The following is a 20,458-nucleotide window of genomic DNA, read 5'->3' as shown; positions in this document are numbered from 1 at the left end:
AGATTAAGTGAACAACATTACTATTTTTTCCTTCTGTCTTAGTATCAGTTCTAAGACAGCAGTACAGCAAGGGTTAGGCACTCAAGGTTAAATGACTTGCCCAAGGACACACAGCTAGGAAGTGTCTGAGACCCAATTTGAAGTCAGGCCTTCCCATTTCCAGACTTGGAGCTCTAGCTACTATGCACCTAAATACCTCTGAAAAACATTAATATTAATAGAACTAAGTAAGAGGGGAAATTAATGCTGAGAGAATGTGTGATCAGTTTTACGTAGGGTAACTTTGGGGTAATATCAAGAAATGAAAGTAGAACTCTCCAACAAGGATGTAGTCCTAAAGGCAGGAAAGGATATCAAAAGAAGAGTTAGCACCAAAGATAACAGATCTGAGAACTACTGAAATATAGGTAACTAGGTTGATAAGGAAACCATGAAAACAACTCTAATAGAATATATAGAAAGGTAGGAACAAATGTGGAAAAATGATTATGAGTATACAAATATATAAATGATAGCATTACTAGTTTTAAAATAATTTTTAATATTTTCATCTTTAATATTTGCACAACACATGTCCTTTTAGAAAATACAACAAATTTTTATTTTAATAGACAACTAAGCTGACTCTATTCTTTTACTCAAGATAAAGAAAAGAAGAAATGGGGACTAGACTGATTGTTTTTGGTGCAAGGAACTCATAGGTGAGGAAATTCCCATCACCAAAGCAAGTCATCTCCTCTATAATACATAATCTTAAGGAACTGCCTAGGCTAGAGAAATATGAAGCATGTCCAAACCAGACTAAAATGTACCTGGGGGATATTTAACCAAAGAAATAAAAATACAATATAGCATAGATAATGTCAATTTGTGATTTTCTAAATCAATCAAAAACCTGTATAGGGATCCATGAGAGTCAATATATGTCAGAGGTAGCAATTTTTTCCTGGCTCCAACACCAGCTCTCCATCCACTATGCCATACAGCCTATTCTTTTATTCCTGAAAGGAGAAGACTACTGTCCAAATGTCTCCCTTTTCTTATTCCATATTTTAAAAGAAGCTCTCAATTGGTCTTTTTTTTTTTTTACTTTTAAAAGATACACATTAGTTTTTAGATTAGGAAATACTTTTGGAGCAAGATATCTCAATCTTGCAGAAGAATTTACCGTAATAATATCTCTGCATCATGATATCCAATGGGATGTACTGGGATTTGGGGGATTCCCACTCCTTCATTTTCTGCATACCTGAAGGTGTATTCTGAAAAACCAAGTGCATTTTCTAAGTAATATGCCATTTTATATTTCACAAAACTAAAATTTTGATCATTCTCCACATATTAAAAGGTAAAACAGATTATAGAGATAATCGATTCTCATTCTGCCCCATCCCCACTCCCAGGGTCTTTGAAAAGAGGGAAAAGTTAATATGTAAAGTGCATTTTCATCTTTCATAGAAGTTATTCACATGGTTGTAGTATGAGAGGCAATATGGCATAGTAGATAGAGACTTGGCCTTGAAATGAGGAAAGACCTAGATTAAAAACACAATAATCTTAAATCGTTCACAGCCAAACTGGCTTTGTGAATCTGAGCAAAGCACTTCACTGCTTAGAATTTTAGGTAACGCCACATCATGATATCCAAAAGTATATAACTATAAATTACAGAGAAAATGCAATCTACCCTATTCTGAAAGAGGGAATCTCTTCATCCAAGAATCATAAACCAATAAAATCCCAAGTCCAGAGCCCATTCCTATTACATTGCTACCTACTGTTATCATCACATCTTAAATATAATTCATAGTTTCTGCAATAAAAAAGTTGTGACTTTTGTCCACATTTTCTGATGTAAGATTTCTTTTTTTTAATTTTTTTTAAACCCTTGTACTTCGGTGTATTGTCTCATAGGTGGAAGATTGGTAAGGGTGGGCAAAGGGGGTCAAGTGACTTGCCCAGGGTCACACAGCTGGGAAGTGGCTGAGGCCGGGTTTGAACCTAGGACCTCCTGTCTCTAGGCCTGACTCTCACTCCACTGAGCTACCCAGCTGCCCCCTTGTAAGATTTCTTGAAAATCTGCTTACGTTCAATTTATTTAGTTACTCTTTATAATTTTATCTTGAGCTAAATCATTTAACTTCCTTGGGAAGTTTTGAATTTCTGCTTGGATAATCTACCACAAAGTTTTTCTTATTTGTATTTTCCGCATTTAGCACAATGACTGACATGTAAGGAGTGTTTGATTTTTTTGTATTATATTGTATTGTAGTGTTAAGAATTAATTAAGAAATCACTAGTAACTTTAGAGAGAACAGTTTTAGTTAAGTGAAGAGTTCAGAAACCAGACTTAAAGGAGTTATGGTGTGAATGAGAAAGAAAAGAATGAAAGGAAACAAAAGAGATGACTTTTTCTAGAAGTTTGGCTGTGAAAGGGAGAGGAGAGCTATTAGGACGATAGCTTGAAGTGTGGCAGAGTTGTTTATTTTTAAAGGATGGGGAAGATCTGGTAATGCCTGTAGGCACTAGGGAATGAGCAGTAGATAGAGAAATATCTAAATTGAGAGAGAAAAGGGATGATCTAAGAAGTAAGCTCTCGGAGAACATAAATAAGGAAGTATAAAGGCACAAAGAAAGGGATTTGTCTTTTTAAGTGAAGAGATTTTCTGTCCAAGACTAGACCAAAGTAAAATAGAACAGTGGATCATGGTTAATGGATTTGAAGTTTAGTTTTAGTAAGAAGAGATAAAGTATGCGTAGGTTCTTATGATGAGAGATAAATGGGAGAGATTGAATAGATGACCTGGGAAGAAAAGAGAAAGTTTGGAATAGACCCTGATAAGAAGTTAACTTGGGAATAGTAGAAGGACTGCCACATAGCAGTTTAGATAACATAAATTGTTATTAATGAAATTGGACAACATCCAGAATCATGTTACATCTGGCACATCTGACAGCATAATGGTAGAACCAAATAGGTCAAATGATGAGAGACTGATTTAGACTTAAGTTTCAGAAAAGAATTCCAAGAGACTAAACCAACAGGTCAAGAGATCCAAGGGCAGAGGAGAATGGAAAATGGAACTGATTAAATGTTTGTGTTGCTATTTAATCAGGAAGACCTGCCATACTTTAGGAACCTGCATAAAAAAGTAAAAAGTGTGTTTGTAAAAAGTGTTTTGCTCACCTTTAGCTGGGTACCCTGGGGTGAGAGGATCACCTGCTCCATTCAAGTTTAATACATTCCCTCGCTGGGCAACATCTCCAGGAAGGTTCCATCCATTGGGATAGGGCTGTACTCCAGGAGCAAGATAATCAGCTGGATCTGAGTACAAGATAATCCCTATGGCTCCAGCTAACATGGCATTCTTAACCTGCAAAATCAAAGTAAAATCAACAAAGCAGACATGATGATGCTCAGCTCCTAGAACCAACCAATTTGATTCTCCTGCCTCTAATGTCTAGTTATCAAGGGCTGCTGCTTCCACCACCATAGTGTTTCTCACAGAAGAATCTGCATCTCCCTTTTTCTATGCCCATTACTAGTACCCTAGCTCAGTGCCTGACTTCTTTTCTCATCTGGATGCCTGATATAACATAAGTGTTTAATAAATGCTTATTGTATCAAACTGAATTTGCTTTTCTCACCTTTCATCTATTCCTTCTCTAATCCATTCTCCATAAGATGGCATTGTAGCACAGTAAAAAGACATGGAATTTGGAGTTAAAATATATGAGTTCTAAACTCAACTATGTTACTTGCTACCTAAGCTTTAGTTTCCTCATTCACAAAATAGTTCTTATTTCTGCACTACCTATTGTGTTATTGGGAGTTATTGGGAGTTTTAAATATGATAACCCGGGCAAAGCAAAACCTTAAAACAATACACCCACACATCCTCAACTTTTGTGACCTTTGACAAATTACTCCTCATTTATAACATGAAGACTTTGGAGAAGATGATCTTTAAGGTTCCTCCCAAAACTCTAGATCTATTCTACTACCATATTATTTCTATTAAAAAAGACTTAGTCCACTTTCATTCTCCTCCCCATCTTACTTACCAAGTAGAGTATAAACTTCTTACCCTGGCATTTAAGACTCTTTATAATTTGTCTCTCACCTGTCTGTTCAGTTTTATTCCGTTCTTTCATTTATTTCATTCATTCATTTCATTTACTTTCATCCACTCATTTAGTCTGCTTTCTAGTCAAAGTAGACTATACTCCTAACCTAGTGCTCTCCTTTCTTTTCTCTGGGCCTTTGTTCCTTTTGTTTGTTAAAGTCTCTTTCTTCCAGTCCCAACTCAGATGCTGCCTCTTCCTCCATGAAACCTTCCCCAAGTCCCCTTAATTCCTTATCCTCAGCTTCTGTGAAAATGATTTCACCTTCTTCATATTTCATAAAGCACGCTGACTGGATCTCTCCCTCGTATTATACTAATAATGGCTAATATTTATTTACCTATGTGCCAGGAACTGTGCTATGTATTTCACCAATATCATTTCATGCAAGCCTCACATCACTGTAAGGTAGGTGATATTATTACTCTCATTTTAAAGATGAAGAAACTGAGGCAGAGAGAAATTAAGTGATTTGTCCATGATCACACAAGTACTAAGTGTCTGAGGCTAGATTTGGACTCCGGTCTTCCTGATTCAAGGTCCACTGTACCACCTGGCTGTCCTTAGTATAGTCATCAGGTATATGTGTCCACTTCCCCATTAGATTCTATATTCCTATAAGATATAGCCTGGATCCTTTCTATCACTGTCTCACCTGAGTCTAGGCAAATTGTCTTATGCAGAATGGATACTTTCAAATTGTTTGTTTAATTGAATTAAAGTCAAAGGAGCTCAAAAAGCAGAGGAATTTAGTGAATAGGGAGATAGGTCTCTGACGGACACCTGCCCCACAAACTGACTGTAAATCCCTCTCAGGGCCCAGGCAACTCTCTAAGACCATCTGGTTTCTGAGAAAGGCCAATTTACATGGGTAGATAGAGGTTTCGCAAAAAGTGTTTTCAATACCAATAAAATCAGGTTCAGTCAAAAATAATAACAAAGTCAATAATCCAAGCTAATCCATCAGAGTGAGAAGTGAAAGATCCATGAGGTTCCCTCAAATTATGTTTCTAAAATTTGAGATGTCCAAAAATATAACAGGGTGCTTTTAAGACAATGAGCAGATAACGAATGTCCTTGGAGGTATCCAAGTAAAAGCATCATAGCTACCTTAGCCAGGGATGCTATAGCAGAAATTCATTCTTCTATTGAGGAGGAGGTTCCTGGAACCATAATACCATAGATTTAAACCTGGAAGGAACCATTGAGGCTACCTAGTCCCAACTCTCTCATTTCAGAATTGAAAAAACTGAAGCCAAGCAGGTTAAGTAACTTTTCCAAAATCATGAGTAATTAGTACCATGATTTAAAGTGGGTGTTCTCACTCAAGAGGCAGAAATTTCTCTACTCTACTGTGTTAATCTCTCTATATAAGGTCCTTTTTTTAGTTCTAAGAAGTTTATGAATATACAAAAGCACCTCAATCAAGTGCTCATCTTTGAAACTGTCCTTAGGCGTAGACATCTCTATTAATATTATAACAGGGTTTACTTTGCAGCAAGAGCATCCAACATGAATAACATTTTGGAAGAGATTTCTACAACTACCATTCCATTCATCATCTGCACTTCAGACAAATGTCCTGTATCCTCTGTTCCCCAAAATAGTATCTTACTTTATTTCCTCTGAAGATTTTCCCATATCTAGCAATAACAATCTTTCCAGTGCAGTTTATTTTCATATCTCGTTCTAACTTGAAAAAGTCTTCAGTACGTGCATAATTCACATATATAAGATCTCCCTGGATGGAAAAAAATATAAGAATTCAGATTTAAAATTTAACTGATGGTGTCATTAAGAAACTCAACTAAAAAATCAACTTACACCATAATACAATATAAACGCAAACTACTTTTCCATTTTCATTATATATTTTGGTCCATATTTATATTGGCAACTTGCTGTGTCAGGAAAGTGATAACATATGGAAAATATGCTTTAAATAGAATAATTCAGATTCAAGTGATTTTAATGATGCATTTGAATCAGAGGAAACTAAAAATAAAAAAAAAACATTAAAAATCTAACCATAGTATTATTTTAAGAATTTCTATAATGTAAATAGATCAAAATAACATGAATGAAAAATAAGTAAGATCTTACTATGGACCATGCACTGTTCTAAGCATAGGGGATGCAAAGGGAAAACCAAAACCAAAACCAATGCTTTCCCTTAAAAAGTTTATATACAAGGAGATAAGACAAACAAGGCAGTGGTGACTCCCATTAGCACAAATAGGACTGGGGTATTATGGTTTGGAAAAGTACAGGAATGACTGGAGTCATAGAGGATTCAACCAACACACTCTTTCGAGTAGCAATGGCAATAGTGATTTAATTATAGTTCCAGAATTAGAAGGGGGAAAGGGAAGAACCATATGTTTTCTACCTGGTAATGGGAAGGCAGATGAGATGGTCAGAGAGTAAAGAGAAGCACAGCTGCCAGAACATGTTTGGATATAGTAGTCTATTATTATATGTGGCACTCAATAGTCAGGATGTGTGAGGATGGGAAAATAAGAAGGTTCTGGACACAAAAGAATTATAATGCTATTCTCACATAAGAATGGATTACTTTTCTAGAATACAAGGATGTGTTCATGATTTATCTCTTTCTTACTTCCAAAGATAATATCTATTCCTCCAGTGTCTGTGCTTCATTAAATTTCAGTGTATGTAGGAAATGTTATGTAAACTTAAAAGGTGAATCTTTAAAGTCAGTCAGTCAATAAAATGAGCTTAAACCTCTATACAAGATTTTATATTATAAAATTTTTTTAAATTTCAAAATCTTTTACTTTTAACTTTTTTTTTACTTTACCTCTGGTGTTCCTTGGGCTGAAAAAGCATTATAGGGTGGAACAATCTCTGAAACATTTTCATATCCACCTGGGGGTATCTCAAAGAATGAAGTATTGAAAATCTAGGAGGGAGGATGCAGTAAATTTTTAATGGATGGCTTCATGTTATTAAACAACAACCCATTTTGTTTAGAAGTATATATAAACATGCTTCCAATTCTATTTTAAGTAACATGTGTAATTCAATGAGAAAATTCCACTGAGGGCAATGGAGAAAGAATTTAATTATTGTAATCATCAACTCAAAATGTATGTAACATAACTTATTATATTTACTCCCCCTCCCCCAACCAGTCTGTCATAACATTCTAGAATCATTTCTCTTTCTGTGAGTGGAATTGCCACTGAAGGATTCACCCAGTCATTAATGTTGGATATCTTGTGTCCTTAACAATTCTTTCTCCCTTACCCACCCCAATTCAATGTCACGAGTCCCACTTTCTCAATTTCTCTTGAATCAGTCTCTTCCTTTCTACTTGCAACAATACATCACTATTTTCCTATTTGCCTTTATGCCTTTATTACCACATGTCCAGACCATTGTCAAAACCTTCTAATCCATCTACTTGCCTCCACTTCTCCTTCCTCTTCAATCCATCCTTCACACCACTTCCAGATTAATCTTCCTTTAAGCACAGGTATTATGTCAATCCTCTTTTCAAAACCCTTCAATGACTCCCTATTGCCAAATGAATAAAGTTTAAACTCTTTATCTTGATATATACATTCTTCTACCATCTGATACCTCACTACCTTTTATGTTTTATCTTATTCTCTATGCATACTGTGTGCCCCAGCTAAACTAGATTTCTTCTTGACCTCTTTACATATTCTCCTCTTCCTCGCTTTGACTTTGTTCAGAGTGTCTTCTAGGTCTGGCATAATATGCCCTTGTGCTATCCTTCTATGTCTTCTAAAATTATACCAGTCCTTTAAGGCCTGTCTCAAAACCAACTTGATCATGAATACTTCCTTGACCCCCCAGTTAGAAATGATCTGACCCTGAGTTTAGACCTCACATCACCCCAGATGGACAACAATTCAGATCTGGATCCATTCATTGGATCCATTGCTAATTCATTACAGAATAACCCTGCATAATTTTTAAAATAATCACAGTTCCACTTTACCTCAATTCCATGTTCATCAACAAGTGAAACATAGTTGGGATTTGTGTCATTAGGGTAAGATAGGAGGACATCATAATAGGCCAACTCAGCCGAGTCCAGTCCAAATTTCTTCCATTGACTCTGGATTTGTTTTGCAAGAAGAAAATTCTGCTTTGTTCCTGCCAGATGAGGGAGCTTCGTAAAAGAACTAAAAAGAAACCAAAATACAATGTGAAGTCTATGTTCAGATGAAGAGTTTATTATTCCCATTGTAATGAGAGTTTAGTTGAGCAAATAATTGAAGTAAACGAGCTTATTTCTGTTGGTGTCATTCTTTTTTTTTTTGTCAAAGCCTAAAGCCAAACTTTTATATACATGTGTGATTTTAAAAATATTTAGGTAAGCACACTGTACTTCAACACCTTTCTATAACTTATCACATAAGGTGGAGCCTAGCTCCAGTGAATAGTGCAAATGTTCACTTAAAGCAAAGGGATGGGTCAAGAAGAAATTATGGTGCTATGATCCAAAATCATGTCTGCAGCTCAAAAGTCTTCTGCAGCAATAATATCACTTCTTGCAGCCAATGAAGAAACTGGGAAACAGATTTTCAGAGAAAAATCTCTTAGGATTTGCCAGGACAATGGTTATTACAAAGTTCTAGTGTGTATTGTCAATAAATTTAAAGATACAATGGAATTGTTTCAAGACTGTGACCTCACAAAACTGATAAAATCTATTTTGAGGCTAACACTGTTTAAAGAAACATTTCCAGGACCTCTTTGGGTCATTGGCATCTTCCTAAATAGTACTATTTGGTATCTCAGAGGACAACTGAACAAAACAAAAAGGATGGTTTGCATACTTCCTAATGAGACAGAACAATTATGAGATGTAAAAACACAGTTTTAAAAAATTGAACATTTAAATAAATCTTATAGGTGACCTAATATTCAGTTTTGCTTTTAGATAAACTTTAGCTCTATTTGAAGAAAAAAAGAAGAAAAATGCTGGTATTTAAAGTCATTAAAAGTGGATTGGACCGTCTAATGTCCCAATGGATTCCTCATCACTGTAAAAGGGAAGCAGGGGCTGGATGACAAATTTTGGGGAATAGAGTTGATAAAATACCTCTTTAGGTTTGGGTTACATAAAAATATCTTGGGAGTTCTCTTCCACTCATACTGTGATTATTTTTGTACTTCAAATATAATGTAATTATTTTTTTCCTAACAAATTACTTCCCTAATTTTGTTATTCTTGCTCCTGTAGAGCTGCACAGGCTGCCTAAGTAGCAAGGAGAGTTGGCCCAAAGAATGGAAGGCAGGGGGAAAATTTTGGCTGAACTGGCTCAGAATTACTATCATGGTACAAATAATCAATCCACAAGGTTGCCATTTTACATGTAGATAGATAATCAAGAATTGATTATAGTTTCAATCAAATTCAAGCCTAAGATAAAGAAAAGGGACACCTTTCAATTATTGGATTTTTTTCTCTTTTCTATCATTAAAACAATGGCCTCCAAAACAACCAGTTACATGACTGAGGGTTTAGTGCTTGATAAGATTTGAAGAATGGTATTTTTATTAGAATCAATGCTTTTTCATGGCATTTTTCTTTTGTGAAAACAACACTTTGACAGTATTTTTTTTATTCTGTTTGATCCTCATCATAACCTCTTGAGCACAGTTTAATTCTTATTCCCATTTTATAGATAAGGAAATTGAAATTGTGAGAGATTAATTTATTAATAAATTAATTGATAAAAAATTGATAAAAATTTTAAAAAATTAATTGATAAGTGCTCAGGTTTGCATAGCTAAAGGACTCTTCATCAAGGAGTTCTCTATACCATTGAAATCATGGCTCCAACCTGTATGCCCTTTATGGACCTAAGAAAGTATTTGAATCAGAGTTCAAAACCAGATCTTCTTGACTCCAAGACCAATCCCAAGCCCACTCATTATGCTCCATGACCTTTCAACACAGACTCATATGTGGAATGAGTATATTTGAGGGAGCAGTTGTATGAATACACATGGCTGAGTGAAGGGGAAGATTCAGTAAATGGAAAGGTAGGTTGAAACTTCTAGACTACAAAAGTTATTAAATACCAGGCTTAGTGGTGTTTGGATTTAAGCTTTGGACAAGGGATAACTACTGATGACTGATTTGGTTGAAAAGATGAATTGTAATTAGGGAAGATACTAGACAGAGAGAACAAAGAAGCTAATTCTAATAGTCCAGAGGAGAGTATGGGACCCTCAAGAAACCTGGTGATATTATGAGTAGAGAAGAAGAGACAGACTAGGAAGGTACTGTGAGGAGTTCTTCTGAGGTTAATATTCACTTCCTGCTGAGATATTGTGTAGCTCATATACTTCAAAGAAGCTAAGAGGGAATAATCCATGTTGTTTGACAGCTTTGGAAACCTTCACTTCTGCTGATCTATACCTTCTGCAGAATTCTATGCACCTTGAAGATGGCATTAATGCTATGAACTTGTGGTTTTCCCATTTGCCATTCTGATGACACATAAACTACAGAAGACATTTAAATGCTTCCCAAGAGGAGGGAGAGATAGTTTACAGCTTTGTGCAAAGGCTAGAATGGTGACAGAAGAGGTTGTGGACATTTGACCTAAATGATCAAAGGATTGGTGGAGTGGTATACAAAATATGAACGGTTAAGAAAATATAAACTTAACTGTGTTTGTCCAGCAGTATTAACAACTGTGAGATTAAGAAAAACTTATATGAATAGGCACCTAAACCAATCCATGAAGTTATCCAAAGAATCTGATAGGTGGAGGTAGAGGAAGAACATTCCAAGCAATTAGCACAAAGGCTTAGAGGCAGGAATTAGAATATTCTAGGGGAATAGCAAGTAGGCCCATTTGGCTGGAACACTGTGCCCACTGGGTAATTAATGTGCAATGTCTGAAAAGACAGGCTGAACCAGATTCAAAAAGGCTTTAAACATCAAAGAGAGGCATTCGTATACAGGATTTTGGCACAGATTTGAGGCCAATCCAATCTATCAAAGTACTGGCAGAGTCCTGCAAGTAGAAAGTTGGATCTCAGGACCAGAAACTCACAGGCTGCTAGATAAAAATGGCAGAGGTCAATGAGAAAGCTTTGGATCCACTATCATGGGGAGAGTTCCAGAGAAAATGAACTTCAGAAACACTAGCATAGGAAGAATAAAATGATAGGCTAAGAAACAAACTCAGCTGAAGGGGCAGGGATTTATCAAAATTTGAATATAGGATGAGTGTTAGAGCCAGTAAATATAATACACAACACCTCCATAACTCTCAATTTTTATTTGATCCATCCTGGAAAATTGTCTTAGTCCTATGCTCTCTCTCTATCCCAGATCCATCAAATTGGTTTCAAGTAGTTGGGGGAGTAGAGAATGGGTTGAGGACAACAGCAATAGCTGTGACCATAGATGAACATCAAAAGTCCACTGATCATATAGGTCAAATGTCCATAGCCTCTTCTGCCACCATTCTCTGTAAGAGTCTACACTCTAACCGTTACACAAAGCTATAAACTATCTCTCCCTCCTCTTGGAAGGCCTTTAAATGTCCTCTGTGATCTCTGTGTCATCAAACTGGCAAATGCAAGAATCAAAAGTTCATAGCATTCTATCTTTAATGTACAAGTGAACGAAAGCATATGCCCCCTCAGGCTTTTTATTAATTGCCTAGCTGTGGCTTTCTGCATCACTTCACTGCCAGATATCTCTCTCATATCTGTGACTTGTTCTAGTCAAATAGTAAAGGTTGTTCTTCCAGGTAAATCCACAGTCCTCTCTCCTCCCCACCCACAGTCTCTAGGAACTTAAATTTTAGTGTCCATAGTAGGACACTCTACATTGCTTAATTGTCAACCCATCTGAGCTGAGCCCAAACCACTTAACAGAAGCTATGCTAATGCATTGGGCCACTGACCAAAGAAGAGGTTTGTCTTACTCTGTAATCTCTATATTTCTTATACTCCATCTTTCCTCCTCTAATAATAAATTTTATCTCATTTAGCAAATCTGGCCAGAGGAAGAGGGCTCAGTAAATAATTTTCAAGAATTCTCTTTTCCAAGGATCTCTCTATAGATATGGGGAATTATTAAGAGTTTTAAGATCACAAAAGGTAAGAGTTACATTGTCTTCTTTTCTGAATACCTTCCTTAGAGCTTTCAATTGAACCTCATCCACCCAAAAATCTATAGTAGCGAATAAAATCTTGAAATCTTCATAGTTCTTCATAGGACCATTTGGCTCAAGATTAGATCTTACTTAGAAGCTGTGGATTTTGAGTATTTATAAGAGGTCCTGAGAAACAGAAGTGACTGGAAAAGATACATTATTACTGGAATATTGTATACAGATCCCTTTACCACAGATTTACATTATGCATTTTTCTGAAGGAAATAATTTTGAAAAAAATTGCATTCCCCCAAAACAACATATGTTAACATTATTGAACAGTAACGCCTTCTTCCTGTTCTTGCCCTTCAGTTTGGTGCCCCATGACCTCCCCAACCTCCATCCCTAAAACCCTAAAAAAATAACCTCCAAATGAAAGCAGAAGAAATGGCATGAGACTGCTATCACAGCTGCAGATGGGGGAGAGGGTGGGCTTATGACATCTACAGAGAGAAGAGGCTTTTGCCCCACTTTGATCACTTGCTAGCATGTCTGGCCCCATTGTCTATCTCCATTTAATTAGGGTGCAATGTATCTATCCCCAAATTCTCACATCCTCTCCTGCATCCTTGTTGGCTCCCTCATGTTTGCCACCCTGCAATGTACACTCCCCCTCACCCCCCCCCCCCCCAAACATTCTTTCTCTCAGTTCTGGTCAGGATTCCAAGTGTTTCTCTTCCATTTCTGGTTTCTCTTTCCTTGGCCCCCACCCAAATAGCCTCTTTCTTTCCTTCTTCCCTTCCTTCTCCAGGTCAGCTGGCAAATTCACATTATAGAAAAATCCCTTTAAATAGAGGCCTAGGGCTTCGTTCACTTACACACTGTCTATAACACCCTGGAGATAAAGATGGCGCTCAAGTAGCCTAAAGGTATTTGCTAGGCCTGTAGCAATATTAATACATTTGAAGGAAGACAGTTCATAAATTATAAAGCATATATAATATATAATAGTAGATAATACTTTTCTTTATGTTTCATGGATAATGTATGATACATAACCACATGTAAATTATTTATAGGTAGCCAAAGCAATTTTACGTGGAAAGCAAAATTTTTGACTGGGGAAGGAATGTAATTAATAGGGTTTTAATTCTTGAAGGACTTACTTTACATAGCCTTGGATGAAAGACAAAGAATAGTAGATAAACATGGAAAGGTAAAAAAAGAAGCCCCCTCAAGCTTTAAGACTCAGTGAAAATTGTAAGTAGGAAGTTGCCTGGGAGTTGAGAGATTGGGGAGTGGGGAGAGAAGAAGAAGAGATAAATTCACACTAAACAGGCCATAAGTAAAAAAAAAAATATGGGAGACATTCAAGCAGGGCAAGTAGAAAACTATTTTAACAGCAGAATTTAAAAAAGAATTAGTCCAACAATACTGTATATAAATTTGAATTATGAAAGAAAAGAGAACAAATGCTTCAAATCATTTGACTCCCCAAGCCTAACATTAGGCATATGACATAAGAAAGCTGAAAACAGAAAAAGAAAAAATATATATACAGCAGGGCAGCACCCTTTATGGTGTCAAAGAATTGGAAAAAGTGGGTGTCTGTTAATTAGGGAATAACATAAAAAATAACATAGATGAAGTGAAATATTCTTGTAGAATAATAATGACCAATATGTGAAATTCAGAGGAACAAAAGGGAAAACTGTGAGATAAAACAAAAAAAAAAACTTTGAAATGATGCAGAGAAAAACAAATATGAACAAGAAAACAAGATAAATACAATAACTATAACAATGTGAACACAAGGATAACTTAAAGGAAGTTTAACTTTAAATACCTGAAAAATCAGAGATAAATAAACATCTCACTGCTGATGGGGCTTAGGAGAGGAAGGACACAACAAAGAATATTGTATGCATATACATGTGACTCAGGTGTAATGATGTAGATGTTTTTGTTTAATTGTTTTTGTTTCAAGGAGATTAAGGAATGGTAGAAATGACTTTTATTCAAAGATAAAAGGTGTCCAATGAGATATTTTTTAAAATGAAAAAAGGATTTCCTAGTGCCATGCAATAGTGGAAACCCAGTTAAAATTTAATTACGTAACTTGGTAATGGAGCTGACAAGTCAGATTCAGTTTGAAAACTTCTAGGAGCAATCTGTAGCTGCGAAATTAGAAACAGAGAAGGTAGTAAAGTATGCCGTGTGCTAATATATGAAGCAAAGCATATAGTTAGTAGAATGAATAGATAAGGAAATCATTTTGACCTTATTGTCCAGGAACTGGACAGAATGAGCCAACTGAGTGCAAAGGCAAATACATTTCAAAGAAGGAAGGAGGGAGGGAGAAAAAAGGAAGGCAGGAGAACTCAGGACAGATGCTCTCAATTTTCAAAGTAAAAGAAGTTGGGGTGGGGATTGGAGTGGCAGATAAGGAATAAGAAGTCCCAGAAAAACCACTGTGGATATTGTAAAAACATTTCTATCAGAGAGGATGGAAAGGATTGCTATACAGTACTGAGAAACCAGGTGAATTTACAATTTATGCTATTTTTCAAGTTATCTTGAGTTATTAAAATTCTACAGAAAGCATTTAGCATATACAAAGTAAATGAAATACAAATAATTCTCAGGATATTGAGATGCAATATTTGGGCAGTGACTCCTTCCAGATCTACTCTTTATAGTTCTCCAATTTTCTCTGAATTTTCCTTTAGGCATTCTAATATTAACAAAAGACAGTCACATAAATGTTTAATTAATACGGGGTCAAGATGAAATATCCTAACAGTTGTTTGCTCAGAAAGCTTTGGAGTTATTATTAAGAAGTGTGATTTGTTAAAAGAAAGTAAAGATCAGTTCAGTTTGACTGAACCATTTATTTATCATCTCCCACATTCAAAGTATTGTTTTAACTACTAGGGCTAAATATTAGATATTATAGATTTGATCTCTGTAGTCAATCATAGATACTTAAGTTAAATCAAATTATCTACAAATAGTTTGCTATAACTACCTCATTTGTCCAAAGACAAGTAAATTAGCATTAAAATTACTTAAATGTTCTGTGTATAAACTTATATGTATGAAATACCCAACTACATACTAAAAATGGTTGTTACACATTCATTGGCAATGCCACATATAAAACCCAGCTGAGAATGTTTCCTTATAACTCAAAAATCATCGCAAGTTTCAATTTATTAGGGATTTATCATGATCAAATGCAGGAAATCTAATCAACATAATGTCCAGTCCCATTCAATTACATCACACGAAAGTAGTCACAAAGAACTAATTTCCATTGGTACTATCATTAAACAGTTACAAAAATTTTGACAAAAAATGATGGGAGGAAAAGCAATTTCCTTAAAATGAGTAATAGAAATAACCAATGATCATAAGGTTTGTTAAAATCTCTGTATCTGTTTTCATAACAACAGAAAGCTAAAAGCATACAATTGATCTGTAATTTAATCTGGATGCCCTCCATCATCACTCTATCATAATCATGGGATGGCACGGATCAAACTATGCTCCTGCCCTTTGCAAACCTCTTATTTGCAACATGATTTAAAACATCTCTTGTTGCCTGTAAGAAATCCAATCAAATTATCCCTCTGATGTCTTTTCTAATCATTTTCATCAACCATCCACATTTCACTGGTCCTTAATGATGAAAGGCTTAATAAAATTTTTGATTCAACTAAAAGAAGGATCAAAGGAGTAGATATCACAGACCTCCAGTTAAGAGAACAAAGTTTATGTTTTTTTAGTTCTATTAGGTGAAACTTTGCCTTAAACAGCAAGGTATGTTTTTCCACTATGAGGTAGAGGAAGGGAAGAAAGAAAAACTTTTATAGTATTTAAATGCATTAACCATTTACTATAGTCGCAAAGATTTTGGCTTCTTTTGGGTGGCTGTATAACCTAGTAAATAAATTATCTTAATATAATTCAAGAAAGAAAATTTCTCAAATATGCTATAATGATTAATAGCTGATGTTTACACGATGTTTTAAGGTTTGCAAAGTATTTTACATACATCTCATTTCATTCCTGCAACAATGGTAATCATAATAAGATGTTATGGTACAGTGAGAAGACAACTAGCTCTGAAATCTAAGGACTTGCATTCTGTCACCCATGTGACATTGGATAAATCACCTCAATCTCCATATCTACAAAATGAAGGAACTGGACTATATGCATTCTAACATCCTTTCCACTTCTAAATCTATGATCCATGTCTGATGTCTTATTTTATAGATGAGAAAACTGAGCCAGAAGATGTTCATGTTGCTTGCCCATGGTTACATAGTTGGTAAGTGACAGAGCCAGGATCTGAAACCAGACCATTTGTCTCCAAATCCAGCACCCTATTCACTTTGCCAAAGTAGAAGTTTTTCTGATATCATTTTGGGGCGCTTTGGATAGATTTTCTTTTAAAGGCATAAAATACAAAACACAAAAAAATAGTCTTACCGGAGAAATTGTCTGATGTTTTCTGCCTTCATCTCAGATATAAGTTTCCACCTTTCATTTTGATAAGTAGGAATGGGGATGGCTACTTCTTTGACAGGTTTAATAAACCATCCTGAAAAACACAGCCACAACAACCTGCTACACTCTTAAAAACTAGGAGCTCAAACTGATATTAACACCAGAAAATCTAGAGAAATGTCCTGCTCTATGTAAAGAAACATTTTCATACTAAATACATTCAAATTTGGTAGTCATGTCACATATTTTAATCCATTTCTGAATAGTTTTATATCCCAAGGAGTTGAGGGTTTCTATTTTAGTTAAACAGCATTATTCTCTTTTACTACTGATGATGTAGCATTCCTAAATCTGTGACATTCTTGGTTGTTTTGTTTTGTTTCCAATGAAGACCCGTGACCTGTTAATGGTAAATGGAATTTGTAAGCACTGTAGTAGGTTAGATTATTCACTGTTTAGATTCCCAGAATACTAAGATGCATGAAGAAGAGACAACAAATGGTGCTGAATTAAGCAAAATTAGATCAGTTTAAATTTAAAATAGGTCATGTTGTTAGGAATAGGAGTTGGATCTGTAATTACACTGGTTTAGGGAACTCTTTCAGATTAGGAACTCCCCGACCTCGACACCCAGCCCCAATTCTGGGTTGCACCTTCTTGGCAAGTCTTAGATATCTAACAAGATGGAGGGTGGGGACAGAGGGAAGCTCAGGGTTACATAGCACTTATAGGTCAGAGGCAAGGCTTGAACCTAAGATTTCCTGAATTTCCTGGTTTGTCTCTTTAGCCAGGATACTCAACCTATATCTTATTGCTTACCCCCTTGGGGAGGAAGGAAGGGGGAAAGGAGGGAGAGACCGTGAAATGCGAAATGTCAGAAAATTATTTTTCTCACTGTACCAATATGTAGTCGTTATACCATACCTTATTGTTATTCTAGCTTAAAGTTGTCGTTAGTTAATTAATATCTTCTATACCAGCTACTTCGGCTAGAATTCAGATCTAAAGTCTTTCCTTTCCCGCTCCAAACCTCTCACACACACCCCTTTCCCCCGCCCCCTTTGCAATTGACAATTTGTTGATTAGTCTTCTAATCCTGGAAGTACTGCACACTGCAGGACATCCATAAGAATTAGTTACACTAATCAGAAATTAGATTTGATTTAAAGGCTGATTTACAATGAACTCGATACTTAAGTAACAATTAAATCTAACTCTTCTGTGCTTCTGAAAGGCACAGAAAAGAAATGAACTCCCTCCCGTACCGCAAGAATGAGAAAATGGAAGGAATCTCTGGGTTAGACGTCCCTCTATTTCAGATCTTTCCCGTGCTTAGTACCGTCTCTTCAGCCTGGGTCCGGGCTAGGGGTGCGGAGTTGTAAGGCTGGAGAGGAGGGGGAAGTTGTAGATGAGGACACAGATTCTAAGGGTTCTGAACTTTGGAGGTCGCTATAAAACGTCCCTCAGCCTAGTCTCGGCCACCAACAATAGAGTTCCAGGGCCCACCAAAGAAGCAGCTTTCCAAGGTGGAGCTTGAAGAGTGGGAAGGGGTAGCTGGAGGAGAGAAAGGTTCCGTACTTACCCACCATAAATCCGGACAGGAAAAACATCAGCAGGGCAGTCAAACACACCCAGGTGTACAGTCTGACCTTGGTCTTAGCCATGATTGTAACGGGGCTGCGGTTCTCGCTCCAGGCGACTGTGTGGCTATCCTCGCTGCACAGGAGAGCAGACAAGGCAGCTCGTTAGTTCTGATTCTGTCCCGTGAGCCGCGAGGGGTTTAAGTGACCTAAAGGGATATTAAGAGACCTGCAGACCTTCCTGGGCGGTCCTTGTCATCTTCCCCTTCCCTCCCCCACCCCTCACCCCTTCATATATTTGAAAGGTGGTCAAGAAACAAACAAAATTCTATATTTTCCCCAAAGGTCAGGAGTCCCAGCCAAAGAGAGGAAGAAAAGCCAGAACTGGGGAAAGAGAGCACACATTTTTCCAATCTGCAGAGAGCATTCCACTCCGTTGACCCCACTGTGAACTTCTAAACCTAGACAAACCACAGGGACTTCAATGAGAGTAGGTGGGCTAAGGGAGAGTGGGCGGCTTCAGGAGAGTCCCTGGTCCCGCCCTACTTGGCATCTATCAGTAGTCCTTACCTTACTGGCCTCTGGATCTGCCTCTCACTGTCTATAAGCTTCCCTTGCTCAGGCAAATAGCTGCCACAAGTCTGATAGATTTTATGGTCCACCGGTTATTACTTAGTAAGGGGGGATGCTGAAGGACAAGCTAGAGTTAAACATACAAACAAAGAAACAAACAACAACAAAACCTGAGATCGAATTCAGACTGTACTTCAAAGCAGTGATCCCTGTCAGATCAAGAAGTGGAAAGAGTGCTGAATTTGGAGCCTCAGGACCTGAATTCCGTTCTGTCTCTATGTCCTCCCATTCTGTTGGCAAGTAGTTGGACCAAAAGACCTCTAAACTGTCTCAAACTCTAGATCTATGATCCTATGAACATTTGATTTTTGGTGACTCAGTTTCCATATTTATAAAATGGGAGGACAATTGCTGCACTCTCCACCCCATAGAACTAGTCATAATGATCAAATGAAATATCTGTGAAAGATTTGTAAATAATAAAAATCTCTACATATGTCAGCTTCTAATATCCATCTACCTCTCCCATTCCCAGAACCTGGTTTTGATTTGGGGTGCATTTTTATGGACTGACTACTACTCAGCTTCAGATTGATTAATTTTATAAGAATGTTTGAGGACATAGAAAAAAAGGTATTTACATTTTTTAAATTTATTTAGAATATTTTTCCATGGTTACATGATTCATGATTTTTCCCACCCCTCTTTTCCTCCTCACTCCCAGAGCTGACAAGCAATTCCACTGGGTTATACATATACCACCACTGGGTATCATTGTTCAAAACCTATTTTCATGTTATTTATATTTGCAATAGAGTGCTCTTTTAATATCAAGACTCCATCGAACCACATGATCAATCCTATATTTTTCTTCTGTGTTTCTGCTCCCACAGTTCTTTCTCTGGATGTGGATAGCGTTCTTTCTCATAAATTCCTCTGGATTATCTTGGATCATTGCATTGCTGCTAGTAGAGAACTCTTATCACATTAAATTGTGCCATGATAAATCAGTCTCTTTGTACAATGTTCTCCTGGTTCTGTTCCTTTCACTCTGCATCAATTCCTGGAGTTCTTTCCAGTTCACATAGAGATCTTCCAGTTCATTATTCCTTTCAGCACAATAGTATTCCATCACCATCATATACTACAACTTATTCAGCCATTCCCCAATCGATGGACACACCTTCATTTTCCAATTTTTTGCCACCACAAAGAGCGTGGCTATAAATATTTTTGTACACATATTTTTCCTTATTATCTCTTTGAGTACAAACCCAGCAATGGTATGGCAGGATCAAAGGGTAAGCATTCTTTTAAAGCCCTTTGAACATAATTCCAGAAAAGGCTATTTTGAAATCACTTTATTAATTGACAAAGTTTCTGGAAATCTAGGGTAGTCACAAGGAAAGGTCAACTTATTGCTGTGGCTCCTTCTCAATTCACTTCCACAATTATTAATAAGTATGCCATACATAAAGGAGGCTGAACTTGGAACCAGAAAAGACCTGAGTTACCTATTAGCTAGGTGACTAAAAAATGACA

The 20,458-nt window shown here is 36.5% G+C and overlaps 1 protein-coding gene across 3 annotated transcripts in view; it reads right to left on the bottom strand.

Moving 5' to 3' along the window:
- NAALAD2 (N-acetylated alpha-linked acidic dipeptidase 2) overlaps nt 1-18,442 on the bottom strand; it is a 69,199-nt gene extending 50,757 nt beyond the window's left edge. The window contains exons 1-7 of one of the 3 annotated variants that reach the window (XM_044666211.1): nt 18,346-18,442; nt 16,746-16,857; nt 8,117-8,303; nt 6,947-7,048; nt 5,741-5,866; nt 3,188-3,374; nt 1,169-1,262 (exon numbers count right to left, since the gene is read on the bottom strand). In XM_044666211.1, coding sequence (XP_044522146.1) covers nt 1,169-1,262; nt 3,188-3,374; nt 5,741-5,866; nt 6,947-7,048; nt 8,117-8,303; nt 16,746-16,857; nt 18,346-18,427 — 890 coding nt within the window. In that variant the 5' untranslated portion in view covers nt 18,428-18,442. Of the gene's footprint in view, nt 1-1,168; nt 1,263-3,187; nt 3,375-5,740; nt 5,867-6,946; nt 7,049-8,116; nt 8,304-16,745; nt 16,858-18,345 lie in introns of those variants that run through there. The other 2 variants (XM_044666212.1, XM_044666213.1) reach the window with 2 other exon arrangements.
- Nucleotides 18,443-20,458: the final 2,016 nt, after the last annotated feature.

Source organism: Gracilinanus agilis, chromosome 3 (assembly GCF_016433145.1).
Source record: "Gracilinanus agilis isolate LMUSP501 chromosome 3, AgileGrace, whole genome shotgun sequence".
NCBI classification, from domain to species: domain Eukaryota; kingdom Metazoa; phylum Chordata; class Mammalia; order Didelphimorphia; family Didelphidae; genus Gracilinanus; species Gracilinanus agilis.
Note: the sequence above shows the minus strand (reverse complement) of the source record. Positions and strands in the feature narration are given on the sequence as shown.